This window comes from Rhinopithecus bieti, unplaced genomic scaffold, assembly GCF_001698545.2.
Source record: "Rhinopithecus bieti isolate Rb0 unplaced genomic scaffold, ASM169854v2 scaffold_9690, whole genome shotgun sequence".
NCBI lineage: Eukaryota > Metazoa > Chordata > Mammalia > Primates > Cercopithecidae > Rhinopithecus > Rhinopithecus bieti.
This window is the reverse complement of record NW_016806622.1, coordinates 39,215-52,502: the sequence shown is the minus strand read 5'-3', so window position 1 is coordinate 52,502 and position 13,288 is coordinate 39,215. Positions and strand designations below refer to the sequence as shown.

Genomic DNA, 13,288 nt, shown 5'->3' with positions numbered 1-13,288 from the left:
AAATTAAGAAACATTGACTTATAAACTGGCCCCAAAATCTGAATTTTAAAAGGCACAAAATAGATCACAAGCTAAGATATTAGAATAAAAGATTAAAAACAACATTTTGAAATAAGCAAAAATTTTATCTATAACTATGCTACTTATGTAGCATATGCAAATATAACCTTAAATTTGTGCTCACTGTGTTTACTTCAAATAATATTTTCTTCTCCATTAAAAAAGACATAGTATCCTTAACACACACAGGAACAGAAAACCAAGTATCACATGTTTTCATTTATGAGTGGGAGCTAAATGATGAGAATACAGGGACACATAAAGGGGAACAACACACACTGGGACCTTTCAGAGGGTGGAGAGTGGGAGGAGAGAGAGGATCAGGAAAAATAACTAATGGGTACTAGGCTTAATACCTGGTTGATGAAATAATCTATACAACAAACCCCCATGACACAAGTTTATCTATGTAACAAACCTGCACACGTACCCTGGAACTTAAAAGTTAAAAAAGAAAAAGAAAGAAGAAAAGACAAGAGTGGAAAAAAATGGAAAGCAGTTTCTGCAGAAAATACAGAAACAAAAACAACTTTCACCAATAAACACATTTGAAAAAAATACATGTTTGTGCAAAGTTCATATGAAATTATTATCAGACTCAATATCTAAATAAGTTACAGATATTCCTTGCCCCACTTGCCTTTTTGGTTAATTCAAACTCTCTTGAAATATTATTCTTTTATCATTACATATGAACATCCAAGTATTTGTATCTTTGATGATTTAAATTAAAAAATAAGTATTACCTTGAAAATCCATTTAAATCTATTTGTCATAATGTTGTTGCTTATACCAAAATATGATACAGAAGCATAGTGACTTACCTGAAAATTACTGAATATTCAGGAACCCACATAATAAAAAGTATCTATCTTTTCTCACCATGTATATTCCAATTCTGTTGCCTTAGCCCTGATATTTTATATTTTTGACATTACACTAACAGAACACATGCTAATGTTTAATAAATGTATAAAAATGTTCTAATAGTGTTATATTCTATAGATATGAACTCTTTCAATTGTATGAAGTTCTGTGTTTGAAACCATAGTAAATATTTCCAAGATATAAAACCATGTTCTACGTATTTTTGTAGTTTATAAGGCATCAAAAAAACTGGACCTTGTACTGAGAAGCAGTGAAATAAGTGTTAAGCACATTCACTATCAACTAACCTGTGTGGACCACAATATTCCATAATAAAAAAAGTAACACAATAAAAATTTCATCTCAGAGTATTGCTGAGAGTGGCTGAAGACAGAATTCCAGTGTTTCATATTTCTTCATGCACAATTAATGCTTTCAAGTTAGGCATCCAACCAAGACTTGGCATTTCACGGTTAAAAAAAAAAAAAAAAAAAAAAAAAATGGCCCTGGATGTTTTCTTTCCCGGGCCAACACCAGATGCCAGAAAAAGGAGGGAGAAATTTTGGTTGCTTTCAGTTTCTTCCTCTATTTACACCTTTGATTTTCAACCAAAAATATATTCCTCTAGAAACTAGGATAAAGGAACCATGTCTTTTTCCTTTTTCTTTTCCCAGTATTATGAGAAAAAAAATATATAAGGAGAAACAAAAAGAAAATTCCCCTGGAGTTGTTTCATGAAAATACTTATACAAAGCCACTTCATTCTACTGGACATAAAGGGGGCAAGTGTAGGGATTATTAAACTTTTTAATTCTAAACCAAAATTAAATTTTTTTATGGATCCATATGCTCATTGGCTTAAAAAATCCCCACCAATGAAAATTTATTCATGGAAAAAAATTAGAAGATATTTTGAATACTAAAGTTAAAGTCCTTTATTCAACAACACAGAAATTTCACAAAAACAACTTTACTGGGCAAATTGAATGTGATTTTTTTTACTTTTTTTTTTTTTTTTTTACAGTTTTGTACATGCCCCATAAGTAATTTTCTTTAATAAATACACTGTTTTCCAAAACCGCTTTTTAAATAATTGCACAAGCATACATACACCTTACACAAATATCTATTAGAAAATTTAATAGATAACTGCACAGTTCAGAAGAGGAGAACACTGTGAAAGGAGTACATTTTGAGGCCCATGTTCCTGAAATATCTGTTTTGCAATTGTGAAAATGGAATCCCTCCTAATATAGTAGCTGTCTTTTATTCACTAGGAATACAGATCTCAGTGTGAAATGCCAAATTTAATAAAAAAAAAATCTGAAACATTTAGCTGTTACATGAGAACCAACTGTTTGATATCACTGTGAATCTAACCATGATCAAAGACCCACTACGGCTTTTTGCTGAACATATTTGACCCTGAATAGTGTGTTCATTTAATGGCTTTCCTTTTTTCATTATTTGATTACAGATACTTATCAGCTTAAAGACTTTATACGCTTTAGCATTAATTGCACAACTTACATATCAGGGTTTCTGATTGAAAGGAAGAGAACATTCCTTTCTTTTAGTGATTGCTTAATATTAATTCATAATAAGCCCACCATCCCTCGTTCCCTATAAATGTGTTTAGAAGAAGGAACTTGAGTGTTGGGAATTAAGCAACCAGGAGACATCTTTACATACTCCTACAGTGGGGGAAGACTTCCTATTTTCTCTCCCAAATATGGATACATTTCTACTTTGAATCTGACTCCACTTGTAGACAGACAGGCAGAGTCCATCGGAAAGCCACTTTGGTCTGAAGGCTTAGTGAGAGGTTTGCATTAATGATGTTCTTCGTGATGTTACGGTGCTGAGTGACAACTGAAAAGGAAATTGGCTCACTGCACTATGTATCAATGCCTCAAGTATTTACCATGCTCTCCCCAAATGCTGGCAGATTATGGCATCTCTCTATCCATGCCTAGGGAGGACAAGATCCTGTGTGTGTAAACCACTCTTACAAAGTTTTTTATTCAGTTTATCTGATATATAATTATTAAGTTGTGTATATATAGTTGTCCACACAATCTACATTCTGAATTTTCTTGAGAGTGAATATAAAGCATACAGTGAGGAATTTTAAAAGTTACATTTCATTGGTATTTTAAATCATGAAAATGTAAACCTTCAAATCACTGCCTTAGGTTTATAATGATAAGATTTACAAGTTCTCAGTACATGGACATATGAAAAAGAAAACTAGAGAAAGGCCAGAAGAGTCATCTCTTTCTTCAACATCACCAATGAGAACTTTATATGCACCCTACATTATATAAATGGAGTTTAACCAAAAACATTAAAAAGTGGGTGGTATAAAAGAACAATATCAAGAATAAAAAACATAAGAGAATGAATGAAACGCTAAACTTTCTCATTTAAGTAATCAACAAATTTTCTTTCATTAAAAAATGAATTGACATGTAAAACACCACAGTTTACAATATACAGATTCATTAGTTATTTTAAAAAGCAAACAAACAAAAGCACACCAAGACATGCAATACTAGAATGTATTTTAGACTCTCAGTATACTGCTATGAGATCTTTATGTTATTGTATGCCTAATATAGCCTGACTAGAAGTTTGTTTCACTTCATTAATAACAATCATCATTTTCCAAAGAGCAAGGCAAGCTTATTCAAGTGTGAAAGTAAGTTTTCACTTACTTGTAATTAATTAGCAAATTGGTAAACAAAAAACAAAGAAAAATAATATAAAATAATGGAAAAAGAAAACAAAACAAAACAAAAAACTCATACAGCTCTGATTGGTCCCACAGCGGAAGCTGAAATTCTAACTAGATAGAAACCCTGAAAGAAATATACATCAAGTAGAAAGCTATCTCAAAATTAATACAGTATATAGCACATTTTAGCTTGTAATCAGTTCATTCTCATCTCTACACATGGATGGGTGTAACACATCATGAGTTTTTCTTGAAAATGCTTGTTGACCATAACTGTGGACCATGTATTCATACTCTATGTGAGGTAAGTCACACTTGATTTTCAAATTGGCATGTGTGCATGCTTTGTCCACCCTCCCCTAATACTTTCACCATGAAACACTTTCTGTTTTTTAAAAAAATCTTTTCTGTCCTATCATATCCCATTCAAATCTACAACTAAATTTTTAAAAATATTCACTTACTAGTCTTACCTAATCTTTACAGCCTCTTTCATTGTACCATACCCATTCTCTTCTCAAATTATCTTTCTTTTCGTGATTTACTTTGCTAACATTTTTCAGCAAGCTAATGGATGTAGTGGGTTAAATCAACTGGCTAGTGGACAAAGAACAAAAAGTTGCAGTAGGCAACTTTTATACGCTACATATTTTTGCTTAACCCTGTTCTACTCCTGAAACTGAAAATAGTCTTTATAATTGAGACAAACAAAAATAAAATGAAATGTAAATATTTGTCCTGATGGGATGGTCTTAGGAAACCTGACTGTGATAAGAAAACCAACTCCTACATGAAAAGGTAGCACAGGTTCTATGAAGCATTAGATCCTTTGTGTGTAGATTGTAGGGGGAGGAGTATGTCTTGCATTTATGAAATTCCACAGACTGCAGCCCTGCCTTCTCAGGATGAAAGCGTCAAGTGACAAGAATGGAAATGGAAGCAATGGAGCATTTTACTGAGGGACTGGGGGAAGACCACTAGTCCAACTGGGTGGCTATGAGAAAAGAAAATAAAAAGAGATAAAATGCCTCACTTTTATGAATATGTTTAATTCTTTGTAAATTAAAAATATAGCAAGTCCTGCCTCAAGGCAGAAGCCTTCAACATATTCAAGTGTTAAAACTACCCATTTAATATCATACATGAAATGAAAACATTGGGGTAGTTTTTATTAAGATTTTTTCCTACAGAAAAAATAAGAAAACAATTAAGAAACAATAAAACGTATACAGCCCATGCTGGGCTGGGGAAAAAAGTCAGTTACAAATTTCCCCTCCTAAGATAAAAACCACTGTTTTTATAAAAAAAATTATACAACTGATTCTGCATTTTCCAACTACTCTGAGTACTCCGCCTTACAGTGCAACCCAGGACAAGTCAACTACACTAAGTATTTGGGAGGTATACCCTTCTGTACAGCTCGTTTGTAAGCAATGCAAGTGCATAACCACTACTCTAATATAGTGCTCAAAAGATTAATTGAAACTTTCATAACATCTTCCCCTCTTATAACAATAAAACTGAAGGTAACTGGTGGATGCATCATCATCTTTTAGTCTTGTAAAACTTGGCATCAAGTCTCTATGGAAAGATGCATGGCAAAATGGTGCCAGTGCTGTTGCTGCTTCTAAACCACTGGCAAAAAATAGTTAAAGCTAAAATTTATTGCTCCAGATTTAACTTGCAGAACCATACTGTTGTGTACAAACTGTTAATCTCCATAGATGCTCAGACATGATTGTCTCCTTGTGTCTAAACACACAAAATACAAGCTGCTATCTGTACAGTTTACAGTACTGAAACACATATATTTGAAAATGAAGTATAGATATGTACTTTGCAAAGATACATGATTTTACAGCAGGGGTTTACCCAAACTTATTTTTTACAGCCACTTTCAAAATAGACAACAACTTCACTACTATAGCTAAATTACATCAAAGAAAGAATCAGTGTATTGAAAGTAAATAGACTGGCCAATTCTCCAAGCTCCCACATTATTTTTATGTCTTTTTTTCTTTTCCTTTTTTTTTTTTTTTTTTTTTTTTTGAAGAAACCCCTATATGTAAAGTGAAAATAATTTCTGGATATTTTCTTCAGTGGTGGACTAAGCAGTTTCTTAAAACAAGACATTAGTTTGCCCTTCATTTCCAAATGCCTTGAAAATAAGATATACTACTGCTTTAAAAGAACCATCGGAATGCTTCAGCGCTGGGAACAGGTGTTCTCTATAAAAAAAAGAGCAAGAAAACAAGTTAAGCTTTCTTTCTATGCCAATATAAAATTAGATTTTCTCCTTTACACTTCAATAATATTTTAGCTACCAATATACAACATAATGACTTGTATATTTCAACATTTAATAAAAAGAAGAAATGCTCAATCTTATAACATGACAATAATTAGAATATTGAATTTAATGCTAACTTGCTGAATATACTGATTAAAACATATTGGTTTAAAAATATAGGAAATGCAGCCTGAAACACACATAGGAAGCAGAATAAAGGGAAAGTTCAACCTCTTAACCAATATTAGGAAGACCAGTCAGCACAGGTACTTAAAATCTTTATCTGCCTTGCAGAATGCCTACATCATTTTGAGTGGATCATCTTACTGTCACAATAACATGCACACAGAAGGCACAATCACATCATGAAAAAAGAAAAGATTCACTTTTGCTAGTTAGCTTTCTACATTAGTCATTTCTAATGATAGATATTTATTTTGTATTTTTGTATTTCTAAAGACACAGTCAGCTATGCACATGGTCTTAAACATGAGTGAGACATATAAGCATTCTATGCAGTTAAAATGACTATGATTAAATTACTGTGCCTCTAACCACCCTAACAAAAATGCAACCGAAAACTGAAACTGAAATTTAGGCCACTGTTTCATGTACAAAAATCACAATATATACATACATATCCAATTATGCAAAGCTGATGTTCAAAATTCAGTTAAGTAATTTATTCTAAAGATTTTCTTAAATGACGGAATGATAACAAATATCAATATTACCTGCAATACTTATCAATTATTAAATTCTAATGAGAACTATACTGATAAAACATATCACTGTTTCAAAGTGAGTTTCTATTTTCAACAAATTAATAAATATAAAAGCAAATTGATTACTAATCAACGATATTCAATGAAGAATAACCACCCTATTGAATTGTAAACATACCATAAATGGTTTCTCCAAAGAATTATCAAGCTAGCACCAAAGTATAAACAATCTTCCTAATAAAAAGCTTATAGTTACTACAAGGTTTTCTTGTTAGGTAAATGGTAGTTAAGCTTGAATTTTCTATGTACATTAACATCCAATAATTCCTCATGCCATATCCTTCTTTAAAATGTATTCTAATGGTATACATAAAACAATCACATGAATATGCAGTGAAGATATGCAAGAAACAACAAGCTAAGAATACATTCTCCTGTAAAAGAAAGTTGATTTTATTCCTTAGACCAGCCCAACAAGCCTGTATAAATCGTAAAATGGCTGCTAAGGATAAATAAGTATATAAATTGACGTGTTGAATGTAAGTGCCAATATATTTACTAGGTAAACAAAAACACATGAACACATACATATACACACATTCCTTGTAATGCATCTTAAAATATTGTTAATAGCACTTGATTTTTGGATTTCAGAAAATAAATACAAAATTCTACTAAAAACTCTCTAATAATTGAGGTTAGCTTTTATTTACTTTCTCACACGTGTTATTTGGTTGACATTGTCCTATTGTAATTATGTCATCTAATAATAAAAGTATTGATTAGGATTTCAATTAGAAATCAATAAAATATTTTGGAAAGCAAACCTGCTTTTCACTATCTGTACTAAAATAATTGTTAAAAAGACTGTCCTAACAACAAACACAATAAATTTCAAAATCACTGTATTAAGAACAAATCATTGATAAATGACTATCTTCCTACTCCAAGTTTGCATATACGTATACAGAACAAAATCTAACCGAGCAGCGTTTCCTAAAAGCACAAACAAAAAAGTTCATTATTCTCATGGAAGTTGTACTGATCTTATTAACATGTTACGTCTTACTCCTGATGGTTTCATCGGTTTTCTCCTTTCCAGCTCACTATGCATACCTGAATCTCTATCATTTGATTTAGTTGGTAAGAAAAACCCCTTCACTACTCTCTAAAGTTAACTTTTGAATAAAGGTAATAATTATATGCTTTGATTACATTAATTTAATCATTATTAGGAAGCTATGTGAAGTAATAAGAAATAGAACATTCCCATTCTAATATTCATGCCTTATACACATACAAAAGCAATAAATGAAAACTTAAAAGTTTATACCAGATGCTAACTCACTGGCTGATGCCAACTAAGAATAAATCTCATATAAGTATGCACACTTATATAAATGTAGTCATTTCTAACAAGATAAGTTAGATCCAAGCATATTCATGCAATTATAGATCTATGGTTACAGATTCACATATGAAAAATAAACATGTGCATATATATTCATATATATTCACATTTATGTGTATATGTATGACACAGAGATGCCAACTTACTCTCAGATGCCAACTGGAAACAAGATTATAAATATATACTTATGTAATCTTGTATCTTGATAAACATATATGTTTACGAAGATAAACAGCAAAAATATATGGAGTACATTTTTTAAATGAGATGAAGTCCTTATGTCTTAGATATACTTTTAAATCTCTTTTCCAATTCTTGCTCCTCCTGTGCCCCTTTCAGTTACTCAATTTTATTTGTAACATTTAGAAAAAGTAAGCTTATAAAATGCCACTTAGGGTCAAAGGTCATTGTTGTGGGAAAAAAAGATAATCATTTCTCAATATCTGTTAGCAGTAAAGATTAAATAAACAATGCAAACATGAGAAAAGCAGAGCAAAGGTTTTCTACACTTACTTGATATTACTGTGCATCATGATATTACTATGCATACATTGAGACCAGTATGCATCCCCAGATGTAAGAATATGGACAGTTTATTGCAGGAGAAGTGAGAAGGTAAGCAGAGAAGCCTCTTTTAAAAATTATTTCCTCCTTATGTTAAGATCCTTGAGGTCAAGAAGCCTAAAAATGATTAGTTGGGAAATCGCCAAATAAAATATATGAGAAAAATCAGGAAAACTACTGGTGCAGTAATTAGAAAATAATCAAGACACACACCAGAAATTTGTAGTAAGGTTTCTGTAACTAACAGTTGTATTTCAGGATTTTAAAAGTGTCAAAACTCTTTAGGGTCCTGTAGCCTACCCAAAACAGATGCATATTTAATCTCCTGCCCAATTTTCATCAGGAATACAATGGAAATGTACTTTAGGACTGATTGAGTTTGTTTCAGCCAAGCTGGGTGTAGCAACAATGTTTTCATAGATAAAATGTGGAGTTAAAACTATAGGTGTCTAACTAAGTTTATACTAATTTGGGGACACATATTTTTTCATTCTGTCAACTAATGAGGTTATCCTTGTAAGAAGACTTCTTTTTAAATGGTGCGGGGGCTCAGCACACCAATGTGGAAGATTAAATACCCTGACCAGCTAGCTACCTTTGGATTATATAAATTCAAAGTCCCAGCTAGGGATTCACACTCTTGATGAGATTACAGTGACTTTCTGGATCTCAGTGTTGCTTGCAGGGGATCTTTATCCTGAGTGACAGGAAAGCCAGATTCCCCTGAAGAGAAGGGGGTGGGGAGGTAAAGAATAGAATTGAGTTGATCAGCATCGTTTAAGGCAGCCTTCACTGTTCATGCAGGTGCAAACACTGACAAACAGCCATCTTGCTCCCAGGAGGCCTGTGGAGAAACCTGCAGTCCCAGCTCTCTTTCCTGTACTGCTGTAAAGCACAGTGTTCCACAGAATTCATCCCTACACAAGCCAGGTACAACACTACCCTCAAGTCTAAAGGAGTCTTCTGTTTCTCCCTAAATTACATGAAAAATAAGGGAATTTCCTTGAATAAAAGAATGATTAAAATCCAAGTCCGAGTACGTTTTATATTTACTTTTAAAAATAAATTAAAAAATTAATAATGTTCCTGGCAGATATATATTTCAGTTTGATTTTCATTAAATCAGCAGTGAAGAAATAAACAACCTAAAATAATAAAGAATACGAAAGGCTTTCACCTTAAGGATTTTAGCATGTTTCTCTTTTCATACCTGCGAAGCAGTCACATGGAAAGTGGTATCTTCAGGTGAAGAATGCATCTACATATTCTTGTTATAAATATGTCAAGTCTAATAAAACATCAGCTCCTAAAAGGTGAACACTGGGTATCTCTAACTCTGTGCATATGAGGATATGTGGATTGGCCATTCGTATCTAGGTACAGTGTGTAAAATGTAGCAATATTTTAAAAATTGCACTTAAAACTTTTAACAATGTTAGACCTGAGGTTTCAAAAAGGAAATTAATGATAACTTTTGATGCTGAAATTCACCTTAAATACATACAATTTTAAATTGAGATCATGATTATGACCCTAGAAATGTCTAGAACTAGAGTTAAACCTATCTTTCCAATAGTTATTCATATACTTTCAAATCAAAAATTTCAGTGACTCACCTAGGCCTTCAAAATTCTACTGTGAAACAAGACGGCTCTCATGATTTCCAACTGGAGGTCACTATTTGGGGATACCATTATTTCTATACTGATCAAAAATAATTTCCTGTTTTCCCATTTCTTCTTAAAGAAACAAAAGTCATGAAATCATTTTATGATTCCCATATAATCATGAAGCATGCTTTTATCCCAACCAATCTTAGGGTCATTTCAGGCTGTAGTTAACCAATACCACCTATTGTATAACCTTTTGAAATACTGTTTTCACTATAAGGAGTCCCACTATAAGTTTCTTAGACTCCTGGGCATCTGAGGCCTTGCTACTGGAAACCTTCACTGTATTCAAGTCTATCATTTCACACTAGAATGCAAAGACCTTAATGAATCACTGAAATTCTGCATTAGAAAGTATGCAAATAAATATGACAAAACATAATAATGGACCCCATTGTTTGCCTTTAGTTATTCAATTATATAGATTTCATTTGTGGCTACATATAAAACTTTCAAACTTTAGAAATTTCTGGATGAACAAATGCAAGAAGGTTCCTTATGGTGAAAAAAACTACCTTTTTTTCTGATTTGATTCACGAAGAATGCTAAAACATTGTTATACAGGTTCTTGATTATATTACTGACAAAATTTCAAAATCTACTTGGAGAAATGGGAAATTGTATTACACATACAGTATTGTGAATGTGAACAACGAGATTGACACAAGTTAATGCATAGTAATATGAATCTTTGAATAATTAATAATTATGATATAAAATAATACCAAGCAAAGGTGAACACCTCCCCAACAAGCTTTTAGCAGAAAGATGTTTCTGTATTCCATTTGTAAACGATAAATTTTAGAAATCATAGTCTAGTAACTATAATAGAGTTATTAGAAAACACTGGTATAGTGTAGGCTAATAATATAAGAGAACCATTAATGATAATCACACAGTCCAATAATTTATTGCTATTATAAACAAGACAAGATTTTATTAATAATATCTAAATTTAATATTTGGAGTAATATAAGTATATACTGTTTCCATTTTTAAAATTATACCTCACTTTTTTCTTCTGTGTTGTAATAAATCCATATTATGTATTTAATGTATAGCAGATTAATTTTTCTCATAATCCAGATTCATTTCTTACATAACTGTATGTCTTTGGTATAATCACACCTTATTTTGGTCATTATCTAAATATAAACTAAAAACAACTTTCAACATCATCCACTAACTGGAATATTAGACCTCTATTTAAAAAGGGGGAAGTACCAAATAACTAGATAATTATTTAAAGCCTCCAACTTTTGGAGGCTTTAAATATTATTATAGGAAACATTCCATATTTCGGTTTCCAAATTGCCATTTGTGACCAAGATTTCTCCAATTAACGATGGAGAACTAGAGATGGCCTTTTCATTGATAATTGATTCTCCCTTGGCTGTTACTCCTGTTGCTCTCTTTGCCTTGCACTCCTACACTGCAACCACCACAGTCACCATCACCACTGTGACAGCATGATTTTAGACTGTGACAGTGTGACTTTAGAAGGTAAACCTAGCTAACTTCTGAAAATGGAAAGATGACTTTATATATTATGTTGTAAAGGCACTAAGTCAAGTCCATATGGTGATAAAGCCTGTCATGAAAACAGATGTCTAAAGGAGAATGTGTGTACAGGGTGGGAGTGGGTTGGTGGGAGGTAAAATGATAGACAGATTAACACCACGATTCACACTGGTCCAGAAGTGACCAAAAAATATACCTACTTTTGGCCATAGATCTAATGTAACTACTTTAGTTAAGCAAGTCTCTTGATAATGCTATGTGTGTATAATTCTATTTCAGTTACATTTGGTAAAAATACTTCAAACCACATCATTCTAACAAATAAGCAAATTTAGTGTATTATAAATGGGTACTTTAGTGGCTAAAATGTTCTTACCCATATAAAAATAAAACATAGCACGGTGGTACCATGGTAAACAGAAAGAGGAAAATCTTTCAATAATTCACAAATTTAAAAGGTATTTATCAAAACAATTTTATATATTTAACCTTATGTGTAAGAGAGAATGTGAAAGAAAATTAGAAGTAAAATTAAGATTTATAAAGTAAAAATTAGGTTAATAAAATCAATACTATACCTTCAAGAATGATTGAAAATATTTATATATATTCGTATGTTCATATTTCATTTGTATGTATACATATGTATAAATATATGTGGTTATAGACTCTAAATAAATATATGTGAATATATATGAATATATATGTGTGTATAAAAGTTCAACAATTCAACTTCTTCTCAAGTAATTCCTGTTGAATGCAGCAATATAGCATTAGGTGAGTTCATTGTGAATTAGCCATTGAAAAACAATGAGGAGTCTTTTCCAGACCAAGTGGTTGGACAATTTTGAAGATCTGGTTAATTTTAAAGCAGTCAGTGTAAATATTCATATAAAATACTAGAAAATGAGAAGTCACTTTATCTTAAGAGGTGATGTTTAACCTGACTATCAAAGCTATGATTTGGACACCCTCTAATTTATATGAAAATAAAGTAGTTACACTTAACCTCCATAAGCAAATCAATATGGTGTATCTCTTTTATTATTACAGTTCTGAGATCTGAGAAATATTTATTTCTTAATTACATAAAAGTGAAAATAAGTTTAATAGAAAATTTCCTGTTAGGCTAAGTCAAGTAGCATTTTGGATGTAGTCACTGAACTTCATGTGGCTCAGAACCTATTATGAACCATACAACCACTGGGACAGACTCCGCCTAAAATTCACAGCATGTTTTACATTTATGAACTACTGAAAGGAATTTAGAAAACATTAATTCTAAATATTTCTGTCAACTAGATGCTATCACCAAAATAATTTACTTTGATTAAAACTATAGTTCTAAGAATAACATGTAGCTTTTGTTGTCCCTCCCTCCCTCCCTCCCTCCTTCTTTTTCTCCTTCCTTCCTTCCTTCCTTCCTTCCTTCCTTCCTTCCTT

The 13,288-nt window shown here is 31.9% G+C and overlaps 1 protein-coding gene across 1 annotated transcript in view; it reads right to left on the bottom strand.

The window, feature by feature from the left end:
- Positions 1–1,835: 1,835 nt before the first annotated feature.
- The window catches only part of CXXC4 (CXXC finger protein 4), a 23,995-nt gene continuing 12,542 nt past the window's right edge, over positions 1,836–13,288 (bottom strand). Inside the window, exon 2 of the mRNA XM_017877067.1 lies at positions 1,836–5,892. Coding sequence (XP_017732556.1) covers positions 5,848–5,892 — 45 coding nt within the window. The 3' untranslated portion in view covers positions 1,836–5,847. The remainder of the gene's footprint in view (positions 5,893–13,288) is intronic.